This window comes from Heteronotia binoei, chromosome 16 (assembly GCF_032191835.1).
Source record: "Heteronotia binoei isolate CCM8104 ecotype False Entrance Well chromosome 16, APGP_CSIRO_Hbin_v1, whole genome shotgun sequence".
Lineage (NCBI taxonomy): Eukaryota > Metazoa > Chordata > Lepidosauria > Squamata > Gekkonidae > Heteronotia > Heteronotia binoei.
In genome coordinates, this window is record NC_083238.1 from 37,124,924 (window position 1) to 37,139,542 (window position 14,619).

The 14,619-nt window shown below is 43.9% G+C and overlaps 1 protein-coding gene across 1 annotated transcript in view; it reads right to left on the reverse strand.

Moving 5' to 3' along the window:
* CCDC141 (coiled-coil domain containing 141) overlaps nt 1–14,619 on the reverse strand; it is a 199,606-nt gene that overhangs the window by 122,418 nt on the left and 62,569 nt on the right. The window contains exons 4-5 of the mRNA XM_060257083.1: nt 12,436–12,627; nt 7,041–7,149 (exon numbers count right to left, since the gene is read on the reverse strand). Coding sequence (XP_060113066.1) covers nt 7,041–7,149; nt 12,436–12,627 — 301 coding nt within the window. The remainder of the gene's footprint in view (nt 1–7,040; nt 7,150–12,435; nt 12,628–14,619) is intronic.

A 14,619-nucleotide genomic window follows, 5' to 3' on the forward strand; every position in this document is an offset into this window, starting at 1 on the left:
TAAAAAAAAAAAAAACCCAAACTGACTAGGGACCAACTTGGACCACAGGGCAGCTTCTGTGAGAGCTCTTTCAGCCCCACCCACCTCACAGGGTGTCTGTTGTGGGGGAGGAAGGCAAAGGAAGATTGTCAGCCACTCTGAGGCTCCAAGATTCAGAGTGAAGGGTGGGATATAAATCTAATTTCTTCTTCTAAAAAAGTATGAGATTATCACAATGTGCGTACTTTTCATATGCATATTACCATAATATACAGGTACTTTGCTTTTCACGTCTGTATCAGCTGAGAACCTCCCTCCCTTCATGATCATCCACTGATCTAAAAAACTTGATAGTGTTTATTTTTCACACATGTGGGAGAGACATTGAAAAACACTGGAAGCAGCATGCATAGCATCAGCCTCTGTCTAATACAAACTCTGTTAGCCTCACACACATATTCACTTCCCTCCCCTCAGCTGTGGTGTGCGTCATTTTTTGATGGGTGAATCATCTGAACACAGAGATTCCCCATCTATTAGAAAACAATCCCCTAAGCATTATCTCTCAATTCTGGGCCATTAGCTCAATAAAGGAATAGTCATCCAACAGTCATAACAACATGATTTGATATAACACACTCATGTTTATCATAAGTATAGCTGTTCCCAGCTTTTTCAATTTTATCATTAGGTTTCTTGGTTCTCCCCATCTTCTAAGTAGCAGGTTTTAAGAATAAGGATTGTCCTGTAGATCCATAAGGTCCCCATCCCCAGTCCATCTAAAGTTCATTTTGACTAAATCCAACTAACTTAAATTTCAATTCTTTCAACAGGATTTTGTCACAACCAGAGGTGGAATTCTAGCAGGAGCTCCTTTGCATATTAGGCCACATACCCCTGATGTAGCCAATCCTCCAAGAGCTTATAAGCAATGTTCCCTCTAAGTTGCAGAGTTTTGTGAGCAAAAATTCTACTTTGTGAGCTACTGATATTAAAGTTGTGAGCTACTGCATAAATTAGTGTGCTCTGGGGCCATTTTTCCTGAGCTAAGACAAAAATGTGTGAGCTGGAGGCTAAAAATCTGTGAGCTAGCTCACACTAAATCAGCTTAGAGGGAACACTGCTTACAAGGCTCTTTTTTGTAAGCTCTTGGAGGATTGGCTACATCAGGGATGTGTGGTCTAATATGCAAATGAGCTCCACTCTGCATGGGACCCACTGAGCTGCAAACATGTGACAAGAAATCACATGACATCACAGTAATCAAAACCATGTGACTGAAAGAGGGGGGGAACCCTGAATTATGACATCACTGGGTTCAAAGTCAGAAGGGAGGATCATGAGTGATGACATCACTGAGGTCAAGGTCAGGACAAGTACTGAGATCCAGGAATAGAAACATAAGCTGAGCACCAGCAGGTATAACTACAGTGAGGAACAAATTAAGGGGCAAAGCCGTGGAGTCTTCCAGTACCTCTTAGCATGTATGCAAGTAAAGGCAAGAAATATGGTACCATTTCACTCTACACTTCTACACTGAAACCCTGTTCACAAATTACAGTAAATGCATATACAATCAGTGTACTGTATACCCTTGATAATTCCTTAGATATGTGTCAAGTAATTCTCAGGTTACATTCAACACATATACCTAAAAATGTAACTGAGACCCCACATTTATCTAGGTACTGGACTGCAATTGCATTTCTAAGGTGAACACACATGGGATATTTCTTACAAATAGATGTGTGCATATACAGGCAGGATGTACAAGTGTTCTCTGTAATATATGAACAGGACAGCAGTTCCTTCTGTCACTGGTGTCAAATATATGCTAATTTTGGTTTAAGTTTTGTTTGATGAGTAACACTACATTAATGCAGACTTTTTCATCTTCTAAAAAGTTGTGTTTCCAATCATGTGTTCTCAGTACTACAAATATTTCCAGTTTTCTATTACTCTAGTATTTATTATCTAGGGGCAATCCCATCTGTTGACTGTTGCTTGGGATCTTCTGGGCTTTTTGTGTTATCTTTGACCGTATAGGCCTCCAGATCGAGGGGCAACTAAAAAATGGTTGTCATAGTTGCTTCCCATTCACCCTGGGAAAAGCATGCCCTTGTTTCTGAGAAATGTACGGAATACAAACGGAGTTATTTCAGAAACTCCACATTGCTGTGGGCCAGACTTTTTGTTTAGAAATATGCCTTCCTGAACTAAAATATTTAAATGCTCACTTTTCTTGAGTACCTCAGGACCCAACAATGTAAAAACAATTTGATAAAAACAAACATTAAAACGACTTATAAAAAACATCGAAAGCATGCTTTAATTGTACATGTTGCAACTGATGGCAAAATATTTCTTACGCTCTCTCCAAACTTTTAACTTTACTTTTGCTTCACTGCAGTAAAATGGACTCTGTTTTGGGGAGGGGGGGAGCTTAAAATATCCAGTGACTTCTCCATGGAGTTTTTAATAGCCTAGAAATACTATTTTGCAGACTTTCACAAACAGGCACATTTATCGAGTGGGCAGTATATAAAACAAACATTGCACAGGGCGGAGCCAGCACAAATGTGTCAATAGAACATAAATAAACACGGTGGCTGCACATTTCTCTTCATCTGCCAAGTGATTGCCTGAAGCTTTTTAGTTTGCTAATCCAACTTCCCAGCACAGATGGACAATGGCACTCAGCAAACCACAGACCACACAAACTGCACGCTGCCAAAAACTAATGGTGTTTTTCAGCATCATAATGACATTACTTGGATGAACAACAAAAGGTAGGTATGGATCGGGTGAAATGTAATTCTTTAAGTTCTGGAGAAGTTGGTCCCAGAATTCCATGGATGGTGGCCATAGCCAATTAGAGTTGCCTCTCCCATACTATGGGTGGAGACCTCCCCTCATCCCCTGTGGGTGCTTCCCCACTGCTGTTCAGCTGGCTGTCAAGGGGAATATGACAGGAAATGGTAGTGGGGGGATGTCAGCAGCATCCTGACATACTGACATCACTCCCCGTTCACTTGGAAGTTATTTTAGTGTGTCACCAGGGGATATAAAGAATGTTCTGGCATTCAGGCAAAACTCTATGGTTAAACCATAGAGTTTTGCCCAAATGCCAGAGCACCTGATGTGCCCTAGCAACACACTGTTGTCACTTCTGGGCACAGGTGATGTCATTGTTTTATCCCTGCCCCCAGAAATCCCCCCTCTCTCTGTCCCCCCCCCCAAAAAAAATATTTGACAAATCATGACTAGCAGCCAGCCACATCTCTGGTTTTATTGGGTACTCCTATAAAAACACAGTGGGGCCTGAAAACTATGATATTTTGATATTCTTTTCCATCAGGTCAGTATGCTATTTATTAATATTTTAATAAATATTTATATTCTACCTTTCCTCGTGGTTCAAGGTTGCTTACAAGCCACAGTTAAAGCATTACAATTTAAAAACAATAGAATAAACCTGCAGATATTCCCTCGCCAGAAGATGTGTACAGTTTATATAACCCCATTAAATCCTGACAAATAAAATGGCCTTGCACTGAAGAAGATGACTGCAAATTTATACCCCGCCCTTCTCTCTGAATCAGAGACTCAGAGCGGCTTACAGTCTCCTATATCTTCTCCCCCCTATGAGGTGGGTGGGGCAGAGAGGGCTCTCACAGCAGCTGCCCTTTCAAGGACAACTCCTGCAATAGCTATGGCTAACCCATGGCCATTCCAGCAGGTGCAAGTGGAGGAGTGGGGAATCAAACCGGGTTCTCCCAGATAAGAGTCCACACACTTAACCACTACACCAAACTGGCTCTCAGTGCCTCCTTAAGATTTCTAATTTCTAATAATGGAGACTCTCTCTAGCCTAAGATGTCATCATTCAATTGGAGTCATTCTGTTGGAGGAAGAAACAAAGGAGGAGGAGGAGGAATCCTTCCAAAGCCATCTTTATAGGAAGATGACTGGAATATTTATAGGAAGCTGACTTCCAGACAGAGATAAGCAGGCTGAGAGCAACTCAGTTTGGTGCCTGACGTGGCCGGCCTATTCACTAGATGCACCTAGACCTAGGGCACTAGAGTTGGAGAGGTAGCAACCAGCCCTGTTGTCCTTCTGCTCTTCCATCCATACTGATGGGCTCTGCTGCAGCAAGAGGTAGCCCTGGGAGGCCCCCATGGCCCTCCCTCCATCACAGGAATAGGTTCTTCCTTCTTCCCTCAACAAGACTGGCTCTCTTCCTCCATATCTCATGACCTCTCCTTGCTGAGAGAGGGGTTGCACTGCCTTCAAGTCTTGCCTCACTGTCATATGAAGAGGGCAGGCACTGCCTATCTGCATCTCATTGCTACATGTGGAGGAGGGTGGGTGCTACCTTGTCTTGCCTCATTGCCACGTGTGACAGAAGTATAGTAGATGGCAGCATGCGCTCCCTAGCCTAGGGCACCCAAGAGCCTTGAGCCGGCACTGAAAAACTGGGCCTTATAGGACCAGAGCCAGCAGCTTTATAGCTATTGGTGTCCTAGTATTGCCCCTTGCCATCTATTGTAATGGTCCTGAAATGCAAAAGAAAACAGGCAAGTGGCTCCCTCTTTTGCTATGGTGGCCCGTATATGGCACATGGGTCTTGCTGCCAGCATCCTTGGTTTGAGTCCTTAAGCAACTTACCCCTATTATGGTTTGCCAGAGGTCTTTGTCCTTCTTCAGAAGACAGTCCCATACTTGTAAAAGATGCATTAGTCTTTTAAAGTTAAAGGCTAACATTTTCTTATTGGCTCCCCTACAGACATGTGAAATCCACCATGAAAAATCTAGATGATAGTGCAGGTAAGGGAGCTAATCATGTGTTTACTCTTGTTCTTTCTTTCACTGATTTCGCACGAGGCTTGTTCCGGGTGGAGAGCCCTTTTGCTCTCAGGGCTTGTCTTCGTTTTCGCACAAGCTGTGAGTTGACATGGCGCTCTTCTGCAGCAAGCAGGATCATCTTCCAAGTGGTTTCTGCTTGCCGCAGGAGAACAATGCACCAACTCGCATCTCTGGGGCAACTTGTGCGAGAACAGAGAGAAGCACTGGGATCAAAAGGGCTCTCCACTCGGAACAAGCCCTAGTGCAAAATTGGTCTTTGTTTCACTTTTGGTTCTGGTTTTGTTTGGCATCGTTTTTTCTGTGGGGGGGGGGGAGGGGAATGCTTCTCATATAACATGCTGTTCTAGTTCTCTTGCTTAATTAGTTGAGTTTGCTCTGTGGGCAATTTATTGTGATACATGAGCCTCTGGTGACTATGGTCTGCATTGAGTAGGCTGACTTCTGGACAGGGCTGGATCTAGGGGGGCACCAATGGAGGGGGGGCACCAAAATGGGTATGGAGTCCATTGTATTCTATGGGACCATAAGATAGAATGGCCTATAAGGGGCGTCATTTTTTAATTTTTTTAATTTTGCCCCCCCTCAAAAAACATGTAGATACGGTCCTGCTTCTGGAAGGCTGGTTTAAGTGAATAGCCCTCCCTTGCACCAAGGGGTTGGACTCCATAGAGTTTAGATATCCTTTGCCTCTGATTTTTAGATCACACGAACGGTTAGGCTGAGAGAGAGAGAGAGAGAGAGAGAGGCTCAAGGACATTGAGACTGATTTCACACTAGGGCTTGTTCCGGGTAGAGAGCCTTTTTGCTCCTGGCACTTCTCTCAGTTTTCGCACAAGCTGCCCCAGAGCTGCGAGTTGGCGCGCCGCTTTTCTGCAGCAAGTGAGATCCGCTTTTCTGCAGCAAGTGAGATCCTCTTACAAGCAGTTTCTGCTTGCCACAGAAAAGCGGTGGGCCAACTCACAGCTCTGGAGCAGCTTGTGCAAAAACCGAGGGAAGCACCGGAGCAAAAAGGCTCTCCATCCAGAACAAGCCCTAGTGCTGATGACTGATTCAAACTCTAGTCTCCTTGGTCTCAATCTGTCATTCTAATCACTCATTCTTTATTTTCATTTATAATCTGCCTTGCTACTGGTACTCAAAGTAGGTTATAAGTGCAATAGAACTATCCAGTCCATTAGTACAGCGATTACAAGATATGATAATGTTTGAATGACAAAAATAATTTCAATCAACAGCAAAGATTCCTAGTAAAGCAAATCTATCGAGCAAGTTAACCATAGCAACACCTGAGTCTAATAGCAAAGATTCCTAATACACCACATGTGCTCCAAACATCCTGATTCCACTGTAGAAACATTCCATAAGCAAGCCCACTACAAAAAAAATGCCACATTAATCTGGGTTCAGAAGCCTGAAACAAATGCAGGGAAATCTCATCGTATTAACTAGGTACATAAAATAGGATTCAGACACTGAAATGCACATTGATGCTACCCTTGCAAAAAACCCCAACAGAACCGGATTTCTGCAAGTGTATAAAGAAATAGGCATGATGGTGAGATTTACGGTTTGGAAGAATGAAGTGAGGACTCAGTACCAAGTAAATATATATACTTATAAAGAGAGAACTATAGAGAAGAGGGAAGTTGGGTGTGACTTATAGGTGAGGTAGCTATACTGGAATTCACACCAAGAAAGGTAACTGAAAGGCCGATAGATTTATTTAAGCATAAAATGTAGCAGGTTAAAGCCCACATGCATCTGAAAAGAGGGCTCTACTTATGCTGCAATACATCATCATCATCATCTTTATGAATCGCCTCATCTTGGCCAGCATTGGGCTCTAGGCGATGTACAACAACAAAAATACATATAAAATCAATAAAACCTGTTAATTAAAACAAATTGCAACCCAATGACATCCTTTATAATGTGCTATAGTTCTACTTTCTAGATCCCCCCTTGAGGATCCCCCCAGTGCAATCCTTTGTAGAGTGGCTCTAAGTTAAGCTATCGATTTCGTAGGTTTACACTGCTAGCTTACATATTCGTGATTTTAAATACTTGTAAGATTAGAACAGTAGTCCCCAAAATTATTCCTCTTTCCTCCTTCAATTAAAAAATAAACCAAATTGGTTACTAAATACTACATTCTAAAAATGTCACAGTAGAAGAAGGAACCCCCTTTCTACCTTTGGTATGATGTTCGTGCTGGTTCAGAAGGGCTGTCAAAGATTCGGGATTCTCAAACTCCTGGGAATTCTGCAGGAAATCTTCAACTTGGTCGATTTTCACAGCAAACTGTTGAAGAGCAAGATGAAAAACACATTTCAGAGCACGTTTGACAAGCTGACGTTTCAAAGCTTCTCAGCGGGCTTGGCCCTCTCATAAAGATGTCAATCATTTCCAGCGAGGAGAGAACATATCTTCATGGTACAAATATCTTGAGGGTTATTATACTTGCTCTTTTCTTCTGAGGAACATAGTATGACATCATGTGCCTTACTGAGGAGAAGGAAGAAAGGTTGAGGGAAAGGACATATCATCGCATCTTTGTGACTAAGGGTCAAAACTATACCTTCGGGGTTTTATATGGCTTTGTAAAAATAAAGGCGAGCCCATCTGCAAGAGGAGAAAGGGCTCCTGCTCCTCACCTGCAGTCATTTTCCAGTGCCAAAACAATTCTGGGGTGTTATTTCCATGTTTTTGTTGCTCTTAGGGGTGCCAGACTCCAGGTGGGACCTGAGGATCCCCTGGAATTACAGTTCAGACTAGAGAGATCAGTTCCCCTGGAGAAAATGGATGCTTTGGAGGATGGACTCCACTGAGATCCCTGTCCTCCCCAGGCTCCACCCCCAAATCTTTAGGAGTTTCCCATCCTGGATCTAGCAACCCTATCCCCCGCTATCCCCCACTGGTGACCAGGGGAGACCTGGCAAACCTACATGTGAAGCATCAAAAGCAGGCGAATACCTCTCCTAATGCTTGGTAGCTTCCTCCGACCCCCACCCTGTGATGTGGATCCAAACCCAAAACAGGTTACAAGTCCATTCTCAGCAGCTGTTGTGTGGCTGCTGGGAACCAGAGTTGGATCTGGGGAACTTGGAGGTGTTGTTTGGCCCTTACCTGGATTCCCGAGATATTTTTGGAAACTGTAAATGGTATTTCAAGGACCGATTTCGCATTAGGGCTTGTTCTGAGTGGAGAACCCTTTTGCAAAAACACCTCTCCGTTTTTGCAAAAACGCTTCTCTCCGTTTTTGCACAAGTTGCCCCAGAGCTGCGAGTTGGCGCGCTGTTCTCCCAGGGCAAATAGAAACCACTTGGAAGAGGATCCTGCTTGCTGCAGAAGAGCGCCGTGCCAGCTTGCAGCTCCGGGGCAATTTGAGTGAAAATGGAGAGAAACCCAGGGAGCAAAAGGGCTCTCCACCCAGAACAAGCCTCGTGCGAAATCAGTCAAGGTTTTGGCCCTGGCTCTGAGATTCTTCACAGTAGCAGACTAAGCATAGACTATAACGAGGCTCTTTTTCAGAGCCTGGGTCCTATCACCCAGTACAGAAAGGAGAAAAAAAATGTGACTGGAATTAGAGCCTCACAGACTATCGGTGCTGACACTATTAACCATCTGCATGATAGCTCTATGCCAGGAATTAAACATGATGGTTTCCCAGAATCAACACAAGGGACATATTGGTCATAAAGGCCACTGGGAAAAGTCTTGGTTTGGAAAGGTACCAGCCTGCTGCTGCTACAAGGTGAGTAGGAGCCAGCAGTAGAGAGCCAGTTTGATTAAGAGCGGTGGACTGTAATCTGGAGAACTGAGTTTGATTCCTCCTCTCTTCCTCCACATGAATCCAGCTGGATGACTTTGGGTCAGTCATTGTTCTCTCAGAGCTGTTCTCTCAAGAGCAGTTTCTGTCAGAGCTCTCTCAGCCCCACATGCCTCAGAGTGTCTGTTGCAGGGGAAGGAGATTGTAAACCACTCTGAGACTCCAAGCAAAAGGCAGGCATAAATCCAATCTCTTCCTTCCTCAGTCCCATGCGAAGCAGGTGAGAGCCACTATGGTGACCCAGCAACCTTTTTCATGTGTGAGGTAGGAGCAAGCTGCCACAAACTGGCAGCCCTGACCCCTATGTGAGGCAGGAGAGAGCTGATGCCACATGCTGGCAGCCCTGGCCGCTGTGCAAGGCAGGAGAGAGCTGATGCCATGAGCCAACAGTCACAGTTGCTATCCTCCATCAGAGGACCAAGCCCTTTTCCAGGTCTGTTGTTTGCCTCCCCATCTCTCAGCCCCCTTCGGCATGCAGTCTAAGCTGGAACTCAGTCTGTTCATGGATCCCCAAGCTTCTGTGAAGGTCACTGTATGACCTTGAGCTAATCACTTTCTTTAAGCTTGGGGTTTTTTTTCCCCTTTGGTCATGCTGAGATTCTTCCTCAGTACCTCACAGTTCAGCGTAGTCCCCTGGTGGGGAGGAGGACAGGAAGGAATTGATCCAATCTCATTTAAATGGCTTTATACTATCTTTTTCTTTTACTTATGTTTATCTTTTCACCTAGTTATTAAAATATTTACACCCCACCTTTCCTCTTGGTTCAAGGTGGTCTTCCTCTGCCTTTTAAATACAGCAATGTCCAATAAGTTTGCCCCTTGTCTTCTAAGCAAAATTGGAAAACTAAATAAAATTGTAATATTGTAAAACTAAATAAAACAAACCAGTGAAGTTCAGAACATTGCAACCTCAGACGAAATTAAGAAAGATGATGAAAAATAAGCCTTCTGCTCTGCGTGCCTCTCCTCAAGTTCTGCCCCATTTTTAAAAAATGATCTTTATGATATAAAACAAATCCATTATGCTACAGCATTTGGGATTTGAGTTCTGATTTTCATTAAAGAATATCCTTGAGATGAGGCTTGCGCTTTATCATAATAAAACAAAGATTATACATAATCACATTCTGTCATTTAAAGCAAAACATTTCAGAGAGAAATCTCCAGTATTTCCATTTTAAGCTGATATGACATTTCCCATTCGTCCCTTGCTCGAATTTTTCAGGATGTAATAAGGCCTGATCCTGGGTCCCACTCTAGCCACTCACATCATTCTGACAGCAAAAGCAGGGCTTCATGAATGTTTATCTCCTTTTGGTAGTTCTTTTGCCAAGTCCAACTCTAGAAGAAGAAGACTGAAGAAGACTGCAGATTTATACCCCGCCCTTCTATCTGAATAAGAGACTCAGAGCGGCTTACAATCTCCTATATCTTCTCCCCCCACAACAGACACCCTGTGAGGTGGGTGGGGCTGAGAAAGCTCTCACAGAAGCTGCCCTTTCAAGGACAACTCCTGTGATAGCTATGGCTAACCCAAGGCCATTCCAGCAGCTGCAAGTGGAGGAGTGGGGAATCAAACCTGGTTCTCCCAAACAAGAGTCTGCACACTTAACCACTACACCAAACTGGCTCTAGAAATATCTGGGGACCATGGGGGTGGAGCCAGGAGACTTTGGGGATGGAGCCAGGAGCAAGGATGTGACAAGCACAACTGAACTCCAAAAGGAGTTCTAGCAATCACATTTCAAGGGACAGTGCTCCTTTGAAATGTCTTCCTTCCACAGAAAATAATGGAGGATATGGGGACCTTCTTAGGGGGGAGCTCATAAAATTGGACCCCCCAGTCTAATCTTTTTGAAACTTTAGGGGTATTTCAAGGAGAATCACCGGATGCTATGCTGAAATTTTGGTGCCTCTACCTCAAAAAACAGCCCCTCTCAAGCCCCAGATACCCACTGATCAATTATCCATTACACCCTTTGAATCGATCTCTGTGGGGTATAATAGAGTGTCCAGCAGACATTTCCCTCCCCACCACTTTCTGATGACTCTGAAGCAGGGGGAGGGCCTCCAAATTGGGGGATCCCCTGCCCCCAACTGGGGATTGGCAACCCTATAGGGTTATTAGCTCCAGGCTGGAAATTCCTGGAGATCTGGAGATTGAGTCTGGGAAAGGTAGGATTTGGGGAGGAGAGGGATCTATGAGTAGAGGAATCAGCATTGGTTTAATGACCCAAATTTTGTTAAACAAAGAAAATACAGTGGAAATTGAACTATCTCCCTTCTCCATCCCTTCAGCAGCTCCTTGTGCCATGAGAAAAGCTGCTTCAAACAGTCAGGGGGCTCTGGTGTGTGTGGGAGGACAGAATATGATGAACAGTGGATTTCTGCAGCTCAAGGAGAAACCAGCAGGAGATGACCCTCATCCCTCTTGACTGAGCATAAACCAACCAAGCAAGAATTCACTCAAGAGTCATGTCTGCCTTCTGTTAACAGAAAATTTATACTGGTTTCGCACTAGGGCTTGTTCTGGGTGGAGAGCCCTTCTGCCCCCAGCTCTTCTCTCTGTTTTTGCACAAGCTGCCATGGAGCTGTGAGTTGGCATGCCGCTGTCCCATGGCAAGCAGAAACCGCTTGTAAGAGGATCTTGCTTGCTGCAGGAAAGCGGCGTGCCAACTCTCAGCTGAACTCTGTGCAAAAACAGAGAGAAACGCCAGGAGCAAAAGGGTTCCCCACCCAGAACAAGCCTAGTGTGAAATCAGCCCTAGTTTAAATTTAACCTATTGTTTATTATTTGGAGTTTTAAGTACATGAGTGAACTGCAAAGGCTAATCTCCAAGTCAACAATCAATATGAGTTGAATTAGGGTTGCTAGGTGGAAGGGCAGTAGGCAGGGATGGGGCTGTAGGAAATAATGCTGGCTGCTGTGTCACATCACTTCTGGTAAAATCACAGAGTTTCCAGAAATTCCTAGAGTCACCCAATGTGACTTCCAGTTTTTACTTGGAGGTGATGTGGTGCTGCAGCCATTGTCATTTTAAAAAAATCTTGCTACTGGTCAGAGTGGTGGCAAACAACAGGAGCAGAGGGCGGGGAAAGAGGACCTCTAGGTTGAACAGAATTGTAATAAGGCTGGTACTTCATCTCAAGGAAAAAGTCAACATGCCTATTTTGTCAAGCAGTTTCACAGAATGTAAGGCAAATTTGCCGGCTCTTTGCTGACGGAAGTAAAAAGAGTTGTGAGGGAAGAGTAACAGAACTGCTCAGGGGGGATTCCTCAACCCTATGAAGCATTTTATTACTTATGAACTGGGGCCAAGAAGCATTCATTAATAAAATAAGTTATAGTTAATTTAATTATTTCTTATTCTGTGAGATACCTCAGAACTACTCCAACCATACTTTCCTCAGGTAAGGTAAAGGTAGTCCCCTGTGCAAGCACCAGTTGTTTTCCGATTCTGGGGTGACGTTGCTTTCACAACGTTTTCACAGCAGACTTTTTACGGGGTGGTTTGCCATTGCCTTCCCCAATCATCTACACTTTCCCCCCAGCAAGCTGGGTACTCATTTTACCGACCTCGGAAGGATGGAAGGCGGAGTCAACCAACTTTCCTCAGGTTCCTTCATACTAATGTCTGTTTGATCATTTCCCTTCCAGGCAGAGCAGAAACAAAAATCCACTTTGGAACTATTTTACTTCCTATAATGAATACAATTTTTATATAATACATTTTTTTTGAGAATTTTTCTATACAAACCTCCAGAGCTTTTTCAAAAAAATCAGCAGTGAGTTTCAAAAGTTCCCTGCGCTTCTCTAGGAAAATAACAAGGGAATCCCAAGCATCTCCCAGTGTCTCTGCCATGGCCTCGTACACCTCTTCTTGATCTTTGTTTTCTTCCACAGTTTTGTCTGCTTCACGTAACAGGTTCCGAACTTGGTCTTCCAGAGGCTAAAAAGGAGATGAAAGAAACATGAGACACCAGAATAATTTTTGAAATACTGTGGAAAGCACCCATTTAATAGAAAGTGGCAAATCTTGTCACCAAAACTGCATGAATAAACACAATAGACATAACAGCAGAACAATTTCTTTAAGCTATGCTTCATCTAAGACACAGTTCAAGCAAAGTTTGTCGAGGCTGACTTTCATTGAAATAAGTGGTACTTAAATTAATCATGACCAAGTTCCTATTAATTGTTTCATAGGGGACTTAACTATGGCAAACTTTTGCTGAATTTTTTGTTTGTTTGCTTCTACATGAGGGGTATCAGCACCATTTCAGCGGGTAGCCATATTGGTCTATAGTAGAACAGATAGATTTTAATCCAGTAGAACCTTAGAAGCCAACAACAGTTTCTGTGTGGAAGCTTCCAGGAGTCGAAGCTTATACCTTGAAACTCTTGGTCTCTAAGGTGCTCCTAGAATCAAATCTCTCTATTGCAAAATGTGCACTTGATTTTCGATGCAGTATTTAGGAGATGCAGAGGCGGAATTCTAGCAGGAGCTCCTTTGCATATCAGGCCGCACATCCCTGATGTAGCCAATCCTCCAAGAGTTTACAAGGCTCTTTTTTGTAAGCTCTTGGAGGACTGACTACATCAGGGGTATGTGGCCTAATATGCAAAGGAGCTCCTGCTAGAATTCCACCCCTGAGGAGATGGAACTTCTGGGCTCTTACCAACCTCCCCATGGCACCCTGTTGTCCCTAACAAACATCTGATAGCAAGATGCAGTTTAGAGATTTGCTACAGGAAGTTCCTGGTAGCCAGGGCTCTTTTTCTAGCAGTTCCTCCGCATATTAGGCCACGCCCCCCTGATGTAGCCAATCCTCCTGGAGCTTGCAGTAGGCCCTGTACTAAGAGCCCTTTAAGCTCTTGGAGGATTGGCTACATCAGGGGGGCGTGGTCTAATATGCAGAGGCCTGCTGCTAGCTATTTAATCCAGTCCCAGCCCATCCTAAAATGTGGTAAGGAAGACATGGGGGCAGATCTGTGCTTGTGATAGTGAACATTAAATCTGGGGGGGAGGTGTGGTTAGGTCAGGCCAAATATCTCATGTGGTCACACCCTTACAGTATAAAGGTTGAGAACTGACACAGAGGAAGTGAGATTGGATATACACCAACTTTCATCCCATCAAAGCTTACTGGTAAAACAAAGAGAACCTCCCAGAGATTAAAATTTATGCCAGTACCTGGGTGGTTAGACCACTAATCTTTCCAATTAATCAAGACTTTTTTTAAAACACAAAACCACTTACTGCCTTAGCGTTTCTTTTAAGAACTACAGCTATACTTTAGTACCCTCAGACAAAAAGTTTTTCTACATATGAATCCTGTTAGAAGAGTGAAAGCTAGTGGAAGGTAAATCTCTTTCCCCAGAGCTGAATTTGGATCAGATTGGAAGGAGGCCTCATTAACACAGGTACCACTACTAGTACATATGTACTGTGTCTTCTCAATCACACACAGTAATCAGAGAACAAAATTTTGAGTCCAATGGCACCTTTAAGTTTAATTCTGGGTGTAAACTGATGTGTGCATGCACATGAAAACTTACACCCAGAATTAAACTCTTGGTCTTAAAGGTGCCACTGGACTCAAATTTTGTCCTGTTGCTTCAGACCAACACAGCTACGCAGCTGAATCCACTATAATCATAGGTTCAACCTGTGTCATATCAAGACTGATTCCCCACTAGCCTTGTCCTGGTCTCACAGTCTTCTCTGAGGGGATTCCTTCCATTTTCGCACAAGTTGCCGCGGGGCTGCAACTTGTTCCACCTCTTTCATGTGGCAAGCAAGATTCTCTAAAAACTGGTTTCTGCTTGCCACGTGAAAGAGGTGGAGTGAATTGCAGCCCCAGAGCAGCTTGTGCAAAATCGGACAGACGCCCCACAGAGACGAGGAGCATGAGACTGAGACAAATCCAGTGGGGAATTG